This window comes from Danio aesculapii, chromosome 12 (genome assembly GCF_903798145.1).
Source record: "Danio aesculapii chromosome 12, fDanAes4.1, whole genome shotgun sequence".
Taxonomy (NCBI): domain Eukaryota; kingdom Metazoa; phylum Chordata; class Actinopteri; order Cypriniformes; family Danionidae; genus Danio; species Danio aesculapii.
Window position 1 is genome coordinate 37,249,831 of NC_079446.1, and position 17,059 is coordinate 37,266,889.

Genomic DNA, 17,059 nt, shown 5'->3' on the forward strand with positions numbered 1-17,059 from the left:
ATATCTAAACATTTTGTAATGTGCTTATTTGTTTTAATTTGCCTCCCTCTTGTTCTCTCTTTTACTATTTTTGTGCCTAAGCCTACATTCTGGTTATTTTCATTTCTCTGCTTTCAGTTGGTGCTATTAATAGATGAAATAAATGCTAGAATACTTTTTGCTTACAAGAGAGTATAAGGCATATCAGTGGGTCTTTATTTATCCCCTTCATATTTTAAAAGAATGTTTGAATCATCAGGAAAAAATTGAAAAAATGAGCATATTTGAGTATAAGACATAAAGCACTTTGTGCTACATACAGCAATAATTTGCAGTAATCGAGCAATAAACACTGCTTGATTGGCAATGTGTTATAACAGCATTCTTGGTTTCTCTGGGTTTGATCCTTTAAGAACACATGTATTAGTAAAATGAGTACAATGAATATACTGTAAAATAAGCTCTAAAGCCAAATGCGGAAATGTAAAGTTTGAAAAATAGTTGGTAAGGGGCAGGGGCGTCACTAGACCCCATTTACCAGTGCCCCAGTAAATCCTACAGTTTACTTTATTTGTTAGTGTTTTAATTAAGAGTGGTAATCGCAGAATAAAGACGTTATTCTCTATGTACAACCGGATTAACTAACCCAGGCTCATTTAGAAAACATACCCCTATTTACATTTCTGCAGAGCGCAAAATACATCCCAGGAGTTTTTGCAGTTTTTGTTTTCGCGAATCCACCAGAGGCCGCTGTGTACGATTTTTGAGATCTCAAATTTCTCTGGCGAATGGCATTTACGTTTGTTGTTCTCACGTAAAGCCACCAGAGCCAGCTGTCGACTGACTGAATGACTGACTGACTGACCGATCGACTGACCCACCCTCCTCCTTGCCTAAACCCAACCAATAGTGTTTTCAAAAGCACCAACTGACCAGTGCCCACCCACTTCCTTAAACCAAACCAACATTGTTTTTAAAAGCAATCAAAAAAAAGGAAAAGTCCCCTGATTTTTACCACGTTTTACTAAATTCTCACCCTGCTATTTACTTTTTTTATTTCTGGAACCGTTTTTCACCAGACTCGAACCCTATTGTGGCAGTCAACTCCGCTTCATGTCACAAGTCCACCAACATACACGGTGAGCCACTGGGAAAACTGGTAACAGTGGAAAAGCCATCCCCAATGAGGTAAGCGGTCAGCTTGTAAACACGAAAAGGAACAGCATCATACCGCCCCCACCCTAATTTTCCAACATAGGCTCATTCTGAAAAAGCAGCCCTATATACGTTTCTGAACATGGCAAATTATGTAGCCAGAAGTGCGTATGGCTGCATTTAATTTTTAAAATGAACGCTACAGGGTGGTATGACACCGTTCTTTTTAGAGTTTACCAGCTGACCGCTTACCTCCATGTGGATGACTTTCCCGCTATCACCAGTTGGTTTGGTATGCTCACCATGTACATCAGCGGACTTGAGACGCAGAGATGACCACGACGATGGGGTTCGAGTCTGGTAAGGAACGGTTCCAGAAAGTGGGTAAGACAAAAACAGAATCAACAAGTAAATAACAGGGTGAGAATGTGGTAAAATCTGAAAACGTGGTAAAAATCAGGCAAGGGCTTTTATTTTTCTGAATTGCTTTTTAAAACAGTCGGTTGGGTTTAGGGCAGTGGGTGGGCGGGTCAATCAGTGCTTTTGAAAATACTATTGGTTGGGTTTAGGGAAGGAGGAGGGTGGGTCGGTCGATCGGTCAGTCAGTCAGTCAGTCAGTCAGTCAGTCAGAGAGTCAGTCAACAGCGGCCTCTGGTGGATTTAGATGAGAACAGCAGGCGGAATGACAAATACTCTCGTGAGTGATTTAAGATCTGAAAAAGCATACACAGCGGCCTCTAGTGGATTCGCGAAAACAAAAACTGCAAAAAAACGTAGCTCCTGGGACGTATTTGGCACTTTCCAGACATGTATATAGAGGTACGTTTTCAGGTCACCAATAGCCTAGTGGTTAGCGCGTCGACACATGGTACCAAGGTGCTCACGGCGACCTGAGTTCAATTTCTGGCTCAAGGTCCTTTGCCGACCCTTCTTCTCTCTGCTCCCCATACTTTCCTGTTTGTAAATCTCCACTGTCCTATCAAAATTAAGGTGAAAACCCCATCAAAAATAATTATTAAAAAAGAGGTAAGTTCTCAGAATGAGCCTGGGTTGACATTTTCAGCCTATGGTGTAATCAACAATGCTAAAAAGTCCTCACATTGGAGGCATTTATCAATGCCATACGTATTTTTATCACAATCTGACACTGTTGTTATTTTTTACAGCAGTTAAAGGTTGGCTAATAAACTAAAGATCATAAAACCCCCTATTTGCCAGGGGTGACAGAAGTGACAGAGGTGATTCAGCATCTGGTGATTTAATGCTCCGGGCTAAGCTAATCAGAGGTTGATTAATGAGACTGAAATGATGGGATGGTGTGACATCTGTGTCGCATGTTGCAGTGGAAAATAGAGTAATGAACATCTGCTGTGTAAATTCACCAGCAACGCCTCTGTTTTACACTCCTTGATCACACATAAAACCTGAGAGACAGAGTAATGCTAATGGCCATTTACATGTGCTTTCATTACACATACACTCATGCAGCAAATTAATGCTGGGTCTTCCCCAACATTCCAGCAAAACACCTAAATGCCAAGCTTTCTTAATCATCAGTGGTGTCACACTGGCTGCCAGAACATACTGTAAAAAGGCAGTTAGCAGTCAAACAAACAAAGGTACTTCGCTTTCCTATGAAATATACCATTAGATTAGGCCTGCTACGATATCTATTTTTTGTTGTACGATACATTGCACCGAAATATATTATGATAAACGATATTCATTTTATGCCACTCATTATATAATGCCAGAATGACAAAATAATACCACAATGCAAATACACATTTTTAAAAAAACACATAATAATTTATTCTTAAGAATATTTCATATTTAGTCATTTTAACAATTTAATAATTATTAATTAATTAATTTTAATTAATTAATTTAAATTTAATTAATGTCTTGACCATGTCTACATGCCTAAATGCATTGAGTTGCTGCCATGTGATTGGCTGATAAAAAATTTGCGTTAACGAGCAGTTGGACAGGGGTACCTAATAAAGTGGCCAAATAGCGTTTATTATAAAACTGCTCTATTGAGCTCAGCCATGCTGTCCTTCAACATGCTCAAATATACACAAGATGAGAGCAACATAAAGGCCTCTGTCTCTCTCTCTACCACTCCGGAGCTCTCCATGGTGCTGATACAGAAGTAAATGTGCATTAAATGTTTCTACATATAATCCACAAGTCAGGATTCACAATGCACCATGGTTTCATCAAGAATCAAGATTCTGACCCTTGCATACAAACTTTGCAGCAGTTTGCCATTTTGGACTTTTCTTACTCCCATCTCGACACTATGCCCTTTCAGCATTCTGTTCCACCCTGTACGAGTGATTTTGCTGTGCAATCCATCTGTATTTTCTGGGTCACCGCAGCCTGCAGTGAGTGTGACAAAAGTAACTTCTCTCAAGCAGACACTGAGGGCCATCAGACCATTAGCTGCTGATGCCCTGAAGACTTACAGACGGAGAAACCAAGCACCGAAGGCAACCCATCTAGAGGGATTTGTTTATTATGTGTGCAAAACTGCTGCCAGTTCAATGAAGTGGATAAGTTATAGCAACATCTGCCTTAAATATAGATAACACAAATAATCCCTTAAATACATTAAAGGATTTGCAGAGCCCTCTTATCGTTCTGCGCATACACTGGCGTTCAGACCCTGGGAATTAAAAAGAATTAGATTTGTTCTGCTCCCACTGAGAAACACAAATGGCCTGATATTTTGGGTAATACACTGTAAAAAATGCTTTTTGTATATTATAGAGATCACTGAATTTTTATTTTAAAAATGCTGTTTATAAAGATGTGCTATTATGCTTTTATTTAATGATATTGCTGCTTGTGAATGAGACACATCTACAAAGTTAATTGGCTTAAATTGTTAATTTGTTATATCCTGTTTTCCCAACACAGGCTCAGAAATTCAGAAAGCGTAGCCCTATACATTTCTGGAGATTGCGAATTATGTAGCCATACAGAAATATGGCTGCATTTCGTCTTTAAAACGAACGACAGCTTTCCCACTGTTACATCAGCGGACTTGAGATGCAGAAAGAAAGGTGACCACAATGACAGGGTTTGAGTTTGTCGAAGAACAGTTCCAGAAAGCAGGTAAGACAAAAACAGAAGCCAAAGAATAAAAATAAACAAGTAAATAAAAGGGTGAGAACATGGTAAAATCTGAAAACAGGCAGGGGCTATTCTTTTTCTTGACTGCTTTTGAAAACTGTCGGTTGGGTTTAGAGAGAAGGCTGGGAGGGTCAATCTGTTCTTTTGAAAACACTATTGGTTGGGTTTAGGGAAGGAGGAGGGTGGGTCAGTCAGTCAGTCGACAGCGGCCTCTGGTGGATTTACATGAGAGCATCAGGCGTGAATGGCACTCGCGAGAGAAATTTGAGATCTTAAAATGCGTACACAGCTGCCTCTGGTGGATTCGCGAAAACAAAAACTGCAAAAAAACTGCTCTCCAGAAATGTATATAAAGATACACCAAATATTCTTTACAAACTTTAACAATTTTTAAAATTTAACTTAATAACTTGTTTAACTTTAAATTTAACAATGTAAACCAAGATTGGGAAATCTTAATAAATGATCAAACTGAAGACGGTAAATTGCCAACATCTTTCAGAAATTTCAGCCTGAGGATGATGATGTGGATTTAGTAACATTGCCATTGTAAATTAGCTAAAAAAAAAATAAACCTGAAGTATGTTTTGGCTTAGTTTGGGTCACAAAGCTATTGACTACTGGCTTTTTTTACCAGCCTATTATTAAATTAATAATTGTTTATTAGTAGTTATAAAGTATGATCTTATTCTAAATCCCTAGTCCTACACAAATCCTAAATCCAGCTTTTACCTCACTAACTACTATTAAACAGCTAATTAGTAGTTTATCAAGCTAGAAATGTTTAAAACCATGAGTTGTGACCTAAACTAAGGCGTTACCAAAACAAATGAAGGGAAACAGCCTGTTTAAGATTTACATTTTACTGTAAGTTGTATTTTAGTTATTTACTTTTTATCATATCAGTACTAATAAATATAGGGTTGGGCGATTTGGCCTAAAATCTAAATCTCAATTAAATTTTAACTCGATTACGATTAATGAACAATTATTTTATTTATTTATTTAATTTTTTTGCCCTCTCTGCGCCTCCCACACTCATCAACACTACCAAGCTGACCAATCACAGAGCTTTTTTTTTGTTGAGAAGTTAGCGTCGGCGTCAGTCACGGCGAAGGGTATGCTACTGAAGCTTGCGCCAGACCATACACTGCATTCAACTCTGAAGTGTAAACAGAGCGGGGGTCACAACAAAAAATTGACCTGGAAAAGTTAGTTCGATTATAGGTTCTAAATGTCAATTTCGATTACTTTTCGATTAATCGCACAGCCCTACTAATAAATGACTTTATGAATAATTCTCTACTGTATCATTATTTTGGTAAGATGCAATTAAACAGCATGTTTTGGCTCCCATCCCAAAAAATGAGCGTTTGTAGCATTCAATAAATTAACAATGAGGTATCTGAGCTGAAACTTTACAAACACAATCTTGATACACCTGAGAGCTATATTACATCTTGTTATGCGTAACAGGACCCTTTTTAACCCACAGTGCTTTAAAAACTAAACAATGATGATCACAGGTAAAGCCACTTAATTACCCGTCTCTTTATCTACTGATCTTTATCTCTAACCACAATCCAAGTTTCAGCAGTCGCTTCAGTTAGCATTTATCCACTGATTCATCGGTGATTATTTTACAGAATAAATGGCTGAAAAGTGACTAGTGGGATGATGCCTTGACATATATCTATATATTTTTAAATATTACACAGCACATATTCAAAAGAAGAGAAAGTACTTGAGTACTTCAGAGCTGTTCTAGGTCACCATCCTCTTTTTCTCTCACACTGAATAGCTCCACTCAGACCATTATTGCAAGTCCCTGAAATAGTCTTGCTGTCTTTTGCTTGGCCTTGTTTTCTCAAAGCTTTGATGATATAGTTTGATAGCTCAGAAAAAGCACTCAATTGTATTTCATACTGTAAAAAACGCTTATTATATTAATATAGCCAAACCCTACCTCTAAATCCAACCTTTAAGGGCAACATAATGTTTTGAAAACGTAGCCCTATATACGTTTCTGGAGATCACGAATTATGTAGCCAGAAGGACGTATGGCTGCATTTTGTTTTTAAAACGAATGCTGCGGGGCAGTATGATGCTGTTCCTTTTCGCGCTAACCAGTCGATCGGTCAGGCAGTCAGTCATTCATTCAGTCAGTCAGTTAGTCAGTTGACAGTGGCCTCTGGTGGATTCATGAGAGAACAGCAGGTGCCAATGGCACTCGCGAGAGCAATTTGAGATCTAAAAAAAGCCTACACAGCTGCCTCGGGTGGATTCATGAAAACAAAAACTGCAAAAAAACATAAGAGGTATTTGGCGGTCTCCAGAAATGTATTTAGAGGTACGTTTTCACAATGAGCCTGGGAGCCAGGGAAACCTGTGGCAATGTTTGAATGTCAAAAGACCCTGTTAAGCATGATTTTTACCCATTTATTAAATTACGAGGACACAGGACATGTCCTCATAAACCACCTCAACATTGTAATACCCATGTCATTTTTCAAATTTGTGTCCTTGTGAACCACCAAAACCAGCGCACACACACACACACACACACGTTCTCCTCAAATCTGTGAATGCATAACTTGTTGTTCATTCATTTTCCTTTGTCTTATTCCCTTATTCATCAGGGGCCGCCACAGCGGAATGAACCCCCAACTATTCTGGCATATGTTTTACTCAGCAGATGCCCTTCCAGCCACAACCCAGTACTGGGAAACACCCATACACACTCTTATTCACAAACAAACTTATCAGCTACGGCCAATTTAGTTCATCCAATTCCCATATAGCGCATGTCTTTGAACTGTGGAAGAAATCCACGCGAACAGAGAGAACATGCAAACTCCATATAGAAATGTCAACTGGCCCAGCCGAGACTCAAACCAGAGACCTTTTTGGGGACAATGCTAACCCCTGAGCCACTGTGCTGTCTACATTGTTGTTGTTATTTCCAAATTATTTATCGAATCAAATGCATGATTATTATTTTTAATTCATTTATAATATTGTGTTGCACTGGACAAGCAATTGTGTATAATAGCCCAGACATCTGAGCCAATATAGGCTGCAATCATATCTGTTATGATGGCTCTTAATCAATAAAGAGTTCAGAACAAGCGTTAGAAAATAATCTCATGCCGACTCTATCACTGGGAGTGGCATCTGTTTTTTGGAAGAGGGAAAATGTCTTTGTTTTTTTTCTAACAGCTGTAGATTTGGTCTTTCCATCAGGATCGATTATCTTTCACCATCTCCTGCTCCTAGATACTCATATTCCCTCATAAACAGACACACTTTCACATGCGCAAAGTAGTGCTGCTGTAAAAGCACAGGCCATTAGCAACAATCCCAGCAGCTTGTTTGTAACTGAACATGAAGGACAAATGACAGAGCCTGGAGGCAAAAAGTAGGTGTGGAGAGCTTTGCTTAGAATAGAACAGATAAGAGCAAATGAAAGTAAAAGAGAGCTCGCTGAAGCATGCGGAGACCCAGCCTTATAATTAACACATTTGGTTTTTTTGTGACATGTATAACTAATAGGTACATCAAATCAAACAAACAGCATCTTATGTTTCAGGATCACAATCCATCTGTGCACAAAACACAAATACCAACTGATTAAACACCTATGAAGCGCTATTGAATACCTAATGGGAAAAAAATATGTCAAGTATGATTGAGATACTGTCATAGATTTATTTTATAAATATTTTGTTTTTATTACATTTAGATAGATAGATAGATAGATAGATAGATAGATAGATAGATAGATAGATAGATAGATAGATAGATAGATAGATAGATAGATAGATAGATAGATAGATAGATAGATAGATAGATAGATAGATAGATAGATAGATAGATAGATAGATAGATAGATAGATAGATAGATAATTATTTATCCTAAAAATCATATAAAACCAACAATATTAAGTCAAATCAGATCAGATTATAATCATTTCTGAAAGTTTATGTGACACTAAAGCTATTTCTTTGCCACCAAAGAAATAACAAGGTAAAATACAGTGTAATAGATACATTTTACATTATATCAAACATTTTACATTCATTAAAGGTTTTATTTTAATAATTTATCCTAAAAATCATATAAAACCAGCAATATTAAGTCAAATCAGATCAGATTATAATCATTTCTGAACGTTTATGTGACACTGAAGATAAATGTTACATCACATCAAATGTTTTACATACATTAAAGGGTTTATTTAAATTATTTATACCACAAATCCTATAAAAACAACAATATTAAGTCAGATAAATAATATTTTAAATAAACACAACCTTGATGACTTTCTTTAACATTTAAAAATAATCTAACCAACACCAAACTATTGAATTGGCAGTTCTGTGAATTAAACCAAAGCCTCGCTCACCTCACACTGACCTATCTCAGCTTGTATACATTACAACCAATGCCATTTCACTGTCCTTCACCATTACAGCTACAGTACATCCTTCATAAAAAGCATTTTGAACACAAACGAGCCTCTGTTCACAATCTGACTTCCGGATAGTTTTGAGGAATTCGCTGATGTTCACAAAATCTCATTATGTTAAATGTCATATTCCATCTTTTTCTGCCACTAGCAACACCTTAACTTGTGTATAATCTGGTATAATGCCAACGCATTCTTACCGATCCTTCTGTCTCTGGTCAGATCCTGTCTGCTGAATTCACGGGCAGGGAATAAACAGCACTTGGTCTTTCAGGAAGAGCCCGGTGCTACAGGACGGTCTGATTGTCTGGCGGTCAGGAAACTTGAGATCTGGAGGCTGGCATGGGATGGCAGCCAACCCCGCCGGCAATTACCCAACAAACACTGCTTCCAGAAAGATGATGTCATCATTACAATCGCCAAGCCTCGTCATTGTTCCAAATTCTATATTATTGAAAGGTCGCAGTTAATCTCAACAAAATATCCTCAGGAACAATCGTCTAAAAAGAGCCATGCTTTTCTGGAGCTATTTGAGGGGTTCAATGTTTTTATAAATTATGATGCCATTTTAAAAACCATTATGAAAATCCAGCTGTAATGATGCTTAAATTGATACTCTGTGGTGCATCATGACTCACGGTCAAAATTGTTGAGACGTTGTGAGTCATTCACCTTCAAGATAAAGAAACAGAAAGCAATCAAACTGCAAATGATGAGGTCAACTAAGGCTTTTTCCTAGACATGTGAAATCAAAATGTACAATGACTAAGTTTACATGGACATCAGTAATCAAATTATTTGCCTTAATCTGAATGAGACAATAATATGATTTATTACTTTACATGAGTAACTTTTTGAATGTTCCATTCATGATCCTGTTTTACATGTTATAGCACATAATTCGATTAATGTCATTGCGTCACCACGGTATCCACATTTCCTCTTCAGTTTCATGTAATTTGGGTGTCTCGTTTTTAATTTGTCAACTTTAACTGCAGTTTGGCACTTTCACTTTCATTCAGGAACATTTTATGCATGCCCCCCGTGACAAACGAGATATTGGATGCGAGTCTGACCTGCTGGAAGAGTGTTATTTTAATGGAATTAGACACCGAACGTCATATGGAAAAAAAACCCTCTACATTTCTCGATGTGTGTGTCTGTGGTCCTTCACTGACTCGGTAGGTGCAGAGCATAGTGTCAAACAGCCATGTGTGTGACTATCCTGAAGGTAATAGTTTGATTGCCGTGTTTACATGTCTGTACAGCACTTCAATATTGCAACTAAAATCAGCATATTCCACATGTTTTTTTTCCGTCTCTCTCTTCCTAAATGTATCTGATTTACTCTTTTTAAAAAGCTACCTCTCATTGACCTCTTTTCCCCTGAAATGTGTGATGTTTGTGTTATGTTCGGGGGTCCAATTTCGCTGCATTTAAAAATGTATGTGACAAATAAAGGCTTCATCATCATCATCATTATCATCATATCTTAATCTGAATTCTGTTTAGTTCGATTATGACCTTAATCAGATTAAATTAATCAAAAACAAATCCCTGTTTACATGGAAGACTCTTAATCGGAGTATTGTCTTAATCGTATTAAAATTAGATTATTGGTGTCCATGTAAATGTACTCAATGTTTATTTTGCTAGCGCACATTTTTTTCTTGAGGTGAACATTTAATCTGTCAAAGTCAACCCATTGAAAACAAAGTTTGTTATGGTAATCTTCAATAAAAGTCTGACCATTTGCTTCTGTTTGGGTTGGCGGTCCTTCTCTGTTGATGTCAGTTTGACGGCTTCAGTCACAATATTCTTAACCATGCCCCTTTAGTTCAGTACAAGGGAATAATGTGCATTAAGAAAGCCCTGTCCCCTACTTAATATTCCATTTCAGTTGGAAGTACATCAACATACACTACCAGCCAAAAGTTTGGGGTCAGTGAGATTTTTAAATGTTTTAAAATAAGTTTATACTGCTCTCCAAGGCAACATTTATTTAACCAAAAATACAGTACAAATTGTAAAATTTTGAAATGTTATTGCACTATAAAATAACTGTTCAAAAGTAGTTTAAAATTTAATTTAATAACTTATTCCAGTGATTTTAACAATGAATTTTCAGCTTCATTACTCCAGTCTTCAGAGTCACATGATCCTTCAGAAATTACTCTGATATTATTTATTTATTATTATTATTATTATTATTAATATAATGGGAATAGTAACAAAAACAATAATGACTGGATTAATCATTTCATTTGAAACTGCATACGGTATGAAAGCAGTTATTTTGAAACTACTACAGTAAGAAAGCAGTTATTTAAAATTGTAATAAGTATTTAACAATAAATTTTGAACCCAAACTTTTGACTGGTAGTGTATACATCAAAGCATCAAAATAATGTGTCAAAGCATCAAGTTCTCCAATTCACATAGACTTTAAATTGAGATTACAGCAGGCTCATGCAAATTTCACTTGATCTTTTGACAAAAACTTGTCCTTTTTACAATGCAAACATTCTGAAAGTTATTGCAAAAACAGTTTTTATTGAAACCAAGTTGCCAAAATACATCATTTTGGATTTTGTCTCAATATGACATCACAGTGCGACAAAATGCAGCCTCTACAGAAGATCCGTCTACTTTCACATTATAACATTATTAATACCTTTGCCATGAGGGTGCTTAAGGGTGCTTAAGGGTCCAAATAATTAATTAAGGGTGCTTAAGGCTCCAAAACAAGTGCAACAAATGATACATCGTAGCATTTTTCTGCCGTTTTTAGGTCCTTTTCACACCACACTGATTGCTTTAGTCTGAACCAGTTGAAAAGAAACAAAATGCAGTCATGTGGCAAAATCCACATCACTCATTGGCCGATGTTATTCAATGTATTTCCTAAACTGCTTTTTGATTGGTCAGAATTAACGTGCCGCAAGTAAACAAACCGGCAGACACAAAATGTCACGTTACAATGGAGAGAAGACTGCACTGGCTGATTGTCATAGTATACTATATAGTTTGTATACATCACTTTAGACAAACTACACATTTTGAGAATGAAGCGTGGCTGCAGCTGAAAAACAATGCTTTATTGCATTGCAAACGGCGAAGGCGCATCGCAAGTCACTTCAGTAGGAGGCAAGAATTAATTTAGCTAAACTGCGACATTGTCATCTTCCGGAAATATTACCAACGATCCATCAGGTGATGTTTTGCCTTCTCTTTCTCTCTCTGTCTGTTTAAAATTGTTGGTAAAGCACTGTCAACAAATATGGCATTATTTTCTCCAAATAATGCATAGCGAATCGCACTATGGCTGCTGGATTAGTCCAAAAAGGCGCAGTACTTTTTGCGGTTGGGTCTGTTTTACCTGTAGTTCAGATCATGTTCTCACCACCAACGAGCCGCTCCAGGGTACATTTGAAAGCATTCTGAGACTACCTCTTCAACCACACCAAGAGGGAAAAAGAAGTCTAGTGTGATTCAACCGAACTAAATAAGGCAGGTGTGAAAACACCCAAAGGCCATCCTCATAAGTGTGTGTGTTTCTTTTTCATCACTAATTTCTCACTGCATGGTTTTTGTAAATCTTGAAATATATGTTGTGTATCTCTCCCATATTCTACAAGCATGGTCCAAAGTTTCATGAATGTATCAGTTTGAACGGGCAACCTGGTCTGAAACAAGCCCAGCAGGACCACTAGAGCAGATTCGGTTTCCTTTATCTCCCTCTAATCATTCCCAGACTCTCCACCATGAGTCCTACATCCATTCATCACTTTGACAGATAGAGCTTGTTCCCCTCTTCATCACTGCTGACGGACATGATTACATTCGGAGGAGGGGAATAAGGTCTGTGGCTCCAAATTGAAAACGTAAAATTGTAAAACATGGAAATTCCAATTTGTGAAAGGCAATTCATGTAGATGTGGTTCATGTAGATGTGGCTCCAATACAGCTATTAATAGCACGTCATAATAATAAAATGCAGTGAAATGTAATCACTGGTTGGATTCCTAAACCCAGCTCTGCAGACCCTCTTGGTAACCATAGGAACCATGTGAGGAGGCAACAAACACACAGCTGAGTCCAAATTTAGAAATGAGGGAATACCATTCACCACTGGCAACAGCCCACACGATGGCTCGTTTTCACTCCATAGGGAGTGTTACAGAGATAGTTCACCCTAAAATTGTTTCAATATTTACAAATGATGTTGTTCCAAACCCATATGTTGTTCAATATTATCCAGAGGGAAACAAAGGTGTAGCTTAGAATAATTGTGTTGTTTTAGATCAGGTTGGATGTCGATGGCATTAAATCTCTTGTAACTGAACACTAATATTCACCAACCATAGCCTACGCCTCAACAGGGAGCAAATGATTTGAAAACAAACAGGGGGCAAGATTTTCAGCAAAGATACTGAAATTGTGAGATGCAATGAGCTTTATTCATTTAGAAAAAAATTGGTTTACAATAAACGACAATTTCTAGGGCTTTTTCTAAAACATGGGACCCATTTAGACTTTTACAGACTGTCAGTCTAAGCCTTTGGGTTTTTCAGTTGCAGATTGAATTTAATTAAGAATATTGTAGAAGTATCTGAGGATTAAGTTTATAGTTTGTTACATGTACATGTACCAATGTACATGGGTTATTACTAAATGTAGATAATTCGATACATATATTTATACATAACTGACTATCCCTTTTTAATCTTTTTGCATTTTCCAATTTATTATTATTTTTTGTTTTAAATTAAATTTTTATTTTCATTTATGTGTGTGTGTGTGTGTGTGTGTGTGTGTGTGTGTGTGTGTGTGTGTGTGTGTGTGTGTGCGTGCGTGCGTGCGTGCGTGTGTGTAATTTCATTTTGTTTATGGGGAAAGGTTGGGAATAATATTTGTTTCATTTCTTTCTTTAAAACTATCCTGCTATTTTTGTAAAGGTTTAATAAACAGACCCCCCAAAGAAGATATTGAAATTCTACAATGTAAAAACTGTTGTTTTATTTATTTATTTATTTTTTATTTAAATTTGCTTAAAATATTTGGGACAAACCCAACTGTTGAGTTAAAACTAGTGATTTGAGATATTGTTATGTGTTTTATTTAATTTGTGAACACAAATTAATAGTAAATACTATGAACTAATAAATCATGCCATTATCTAGACTTTTAAATAATACATCTATTTATTTATACAAAGATGGACTATATGCACACAGACTTTTAATTTTCAGCCAGGCAGTCCAAGGGCTTCCGGTAAACTATCTTTAAATTACAAAATTGTCACGTTTAATATTTTTAATATTTGATTTCTTTAAAAATCAGCGATTGCCACTGCCTGTTAGATATACAATATGAAGTGGGTCTCAGATTGGACAAGAAGCATTGCATTAAATTCCATTTTCCCCGGCATGTCTTTAAAACATGACAGTTTATTTTACCACAGTATTTTCAATGGAATTTCTGCGCTAGCCTGTTGCTACTGATGACGCTAGTGGTTTCAATGGTATTTCATCTCGTTTTACGCTTGAACAACCAAATGGGTGTCTATTTAATCTATTTAAATGAATGTTTTGTAATTACATTACAACATCGATGCTGTAAAAACAACCTTGTGAAATTTAAAATAGTCACATTAAGCTTTCACCGGAAGTTTATCATTCGCTGTGCTTAGAGCTTATTTCTTACAAAAAATAAAATGCTTTGCATTACTGAAATTTTTCACGTACAAATGTCTGTATCGTCAAAATGATCCATGTTTGCACAGATCCCTGAAAATGGAAAAAATAAGATGGATTCTGTATGCCAGGCTGGTAGTTGGCAATGTTAAATAATTATATATATATATATATATATATATATATATATATATATATATATATATATACTTAATACTGTAGTATTGACTGAACATATATGGTCACACTTTATAATAAGGTTTATTAGTCAATGTTAATTAAGGCATTTACTAACATGGACAAACAATGACCAATACATTTACTACAGTATTTGTTCATGTTAGTTAACGTTAGTTAACGAAAATACAGTTGTTCATTGTTAGTTCATGTTAACTCACGGTGCATTAACTAATGTTAACAAGCATGGGTTTGGATGTTAATAATACATTAGTAAATGCTCAATTATGATTAATAAATGCTGGACAAGTGTTGTTCATGATTAGTTCATGTTAGTAAATGCATTAACTAATGAACCTTATAGTAAAGTGTTACCACATATATGAATGCACATGGCATCACCATTTTCTCAAAATCATTTTTTGCTGTTTACACAGAGATGTTAATGGGTTTTCAAAGCCTTATTAAAACCCTGTTTATTAAAATAGCATTTTCAAAAGCTTCAAAAACAGTAAATGAATTGCATAGAAACACTTACATATTTAGTTGAATTTTGTTTGTTTAAACAGCCCCAGTCATCTTCTATTATAATTTAGCATTAAGATAATCTTATATTCAAACAACATCAAAGACAAAGATGAGAAAATGTTTCACTTAACCTGTATTTTCCTCAATACATGTCACAAATGATTTTTGTGATTTTGCAGCTTTACCAAAATATTTAGATTTGTTGGCTTTTTCATCTGATGCAGGTGAGCAATAATGAATTGTATGTCCATTTTAAGTAAACACATTTCATGATGTATAACCATATCCAAATAAAAGCTGCTCGATGCTAATCTTTAATTGCTTTTGAGGCTAAAATGTATGTACTTGTCTTTCCCTGATTCTATTAACTGACCTTGTCATGACCCAAAGGTTATACTCTTCTTCAATTACCAGCCATTACAATCTTAATTATCTCCTCACTACACACACAACTCCCTAGAGGTTGACAGTGTCCTGTTTGTCCAATCAGAAACGGCTACCTGTGCATCAATCGCCCAATCTTACACCTCCACCTCTCACCTTCGACATGTGAATCAGTGGACGTGTGGAGAGGCAAATAAAGTAATTTGTCAGCCTTCACAGACGGCTCATGCTCAGAACAAAGGATATAATCTGCTGATTTAAAAAACGGTGTTCATAATGCGAGTGTTCTTCAGTAAAGACGCAATTAACGTTCATTAGCTGCTCAGATTTTGCGTATCTCCACAGAAACATTTTTTCTTCTTTTGGTAAATATAACATGACACCACTCGGCATGCATTAATGATATAAAATACAAGTGATTAAAAAAAGCTTACCTGAGTCAAAATGAGAGCTCAGCGCAAAACTGGGGTTGAAAAACGACGCAGACATGACCAACAGTGTTACAGTCCCTGACATACTGAATATAACGCGAAGTCCAGTAACGGTGTCTCTGGTGTTAAATAGAAGAGTTTATTTTCTGTTCAAACGCGTCATTCCCGCGCTCCTCCATGTCACGGAGATAAAACATGAGAATAGCTGGATGAATCCACTGGTTTTGCGGTGCATTATCTTCAAGACGTCTCTCACCGCAAGCCACTGCCGTGTTGATGCGAGTCTTCTCTGGTCATTCTTGTTTGTAGGGTCTCTGCGGTGGGCGCTTCTGCTTCTCTGCACCAAACGACGAGCGCACTCCTTGTGCGTTTGGCTGAGGAGGTTTTAATAGAAGGGAATTCTGTCAGTGCTTTCCTTGTAATGTTTCAAGCCCCGAATGAGCAGTTTGTTAATAAGCCTGATGGGAGCTGTTCAGTGCTGAACGACACAGCGCCATCTTGCTCATCGCGAATCCTCCACAGACTCTCAAGCGGACTGATTCTGCTGGAATGGGGAGGAGATTGCGCCAGAAGCGCAGCTGGAAGTGACGCTAACATTTAACGCGCTCGATGAAAAGAAATTATCTAATTATTTGCTACATTACAGTTCGCGGAACTGTGGCTCACAACTTTTATGTTGACCAGTGTCCTGAGGAAACATAGACTCTTGCATAATTGCTTATTATTAACGAATGGTTTAGACTTTGAACCCTGATTGAATTAACCATGTTTGAAGCTAATGTAGCCAATCAGTGCAGATTTTAATAATCAGTAATGGTTGAAAATTTGCACCAAATTTGTGAACTCATTAGCGCCAACATCCTTGAGGGAAAGAACTACAATCTCATATAGAAATGTAATAGGCTACCGATAGCTAAGGTCAACATTCGGAGTGAATCAAAAATGCTTTTCGAAATTGTCCCAGCAGGCTGTCAACATGACATCACATTGATGTTGTACACAAATGTCGTGGGGACATTGCATTATGTTTAGAAATGAAAATTGGGTTGATGTCAGAACCCAACGTCAGGCCGATGTCAATGTGCATCCTAAAATCAAC

The 17,059-nt window shown here is 36.8% G+C and overlaps 1 protein-coding gene across 1 annotated transcript in view; it reads right to left on the bottom strand.

Moving 5' to 3' along the window:
• aatkb (apoptosis-associated tyrosine kinase b) overlaps positions 1 to 16,450 on the bottom strand; it is a 91,537-nt gene extending 75,087 nt beyond the window's left edge. Inside the window, exon 1 of the mRNA XM_056468908.1 lies at positions 15,964 to 16,450. Coding sequence (XP_056324883.1) covers positions 15,964 to 16,045 — 82 coding nt within the window. The 5' untranslated portion in view covers positions 16,046 to 16,450. The remainder of the gene's footprint in view (positions 1 to 15,963) is intronic.
• Between the last annotated feature and the right edge of the window lie 609 nt (positions 16,451 to 17,059).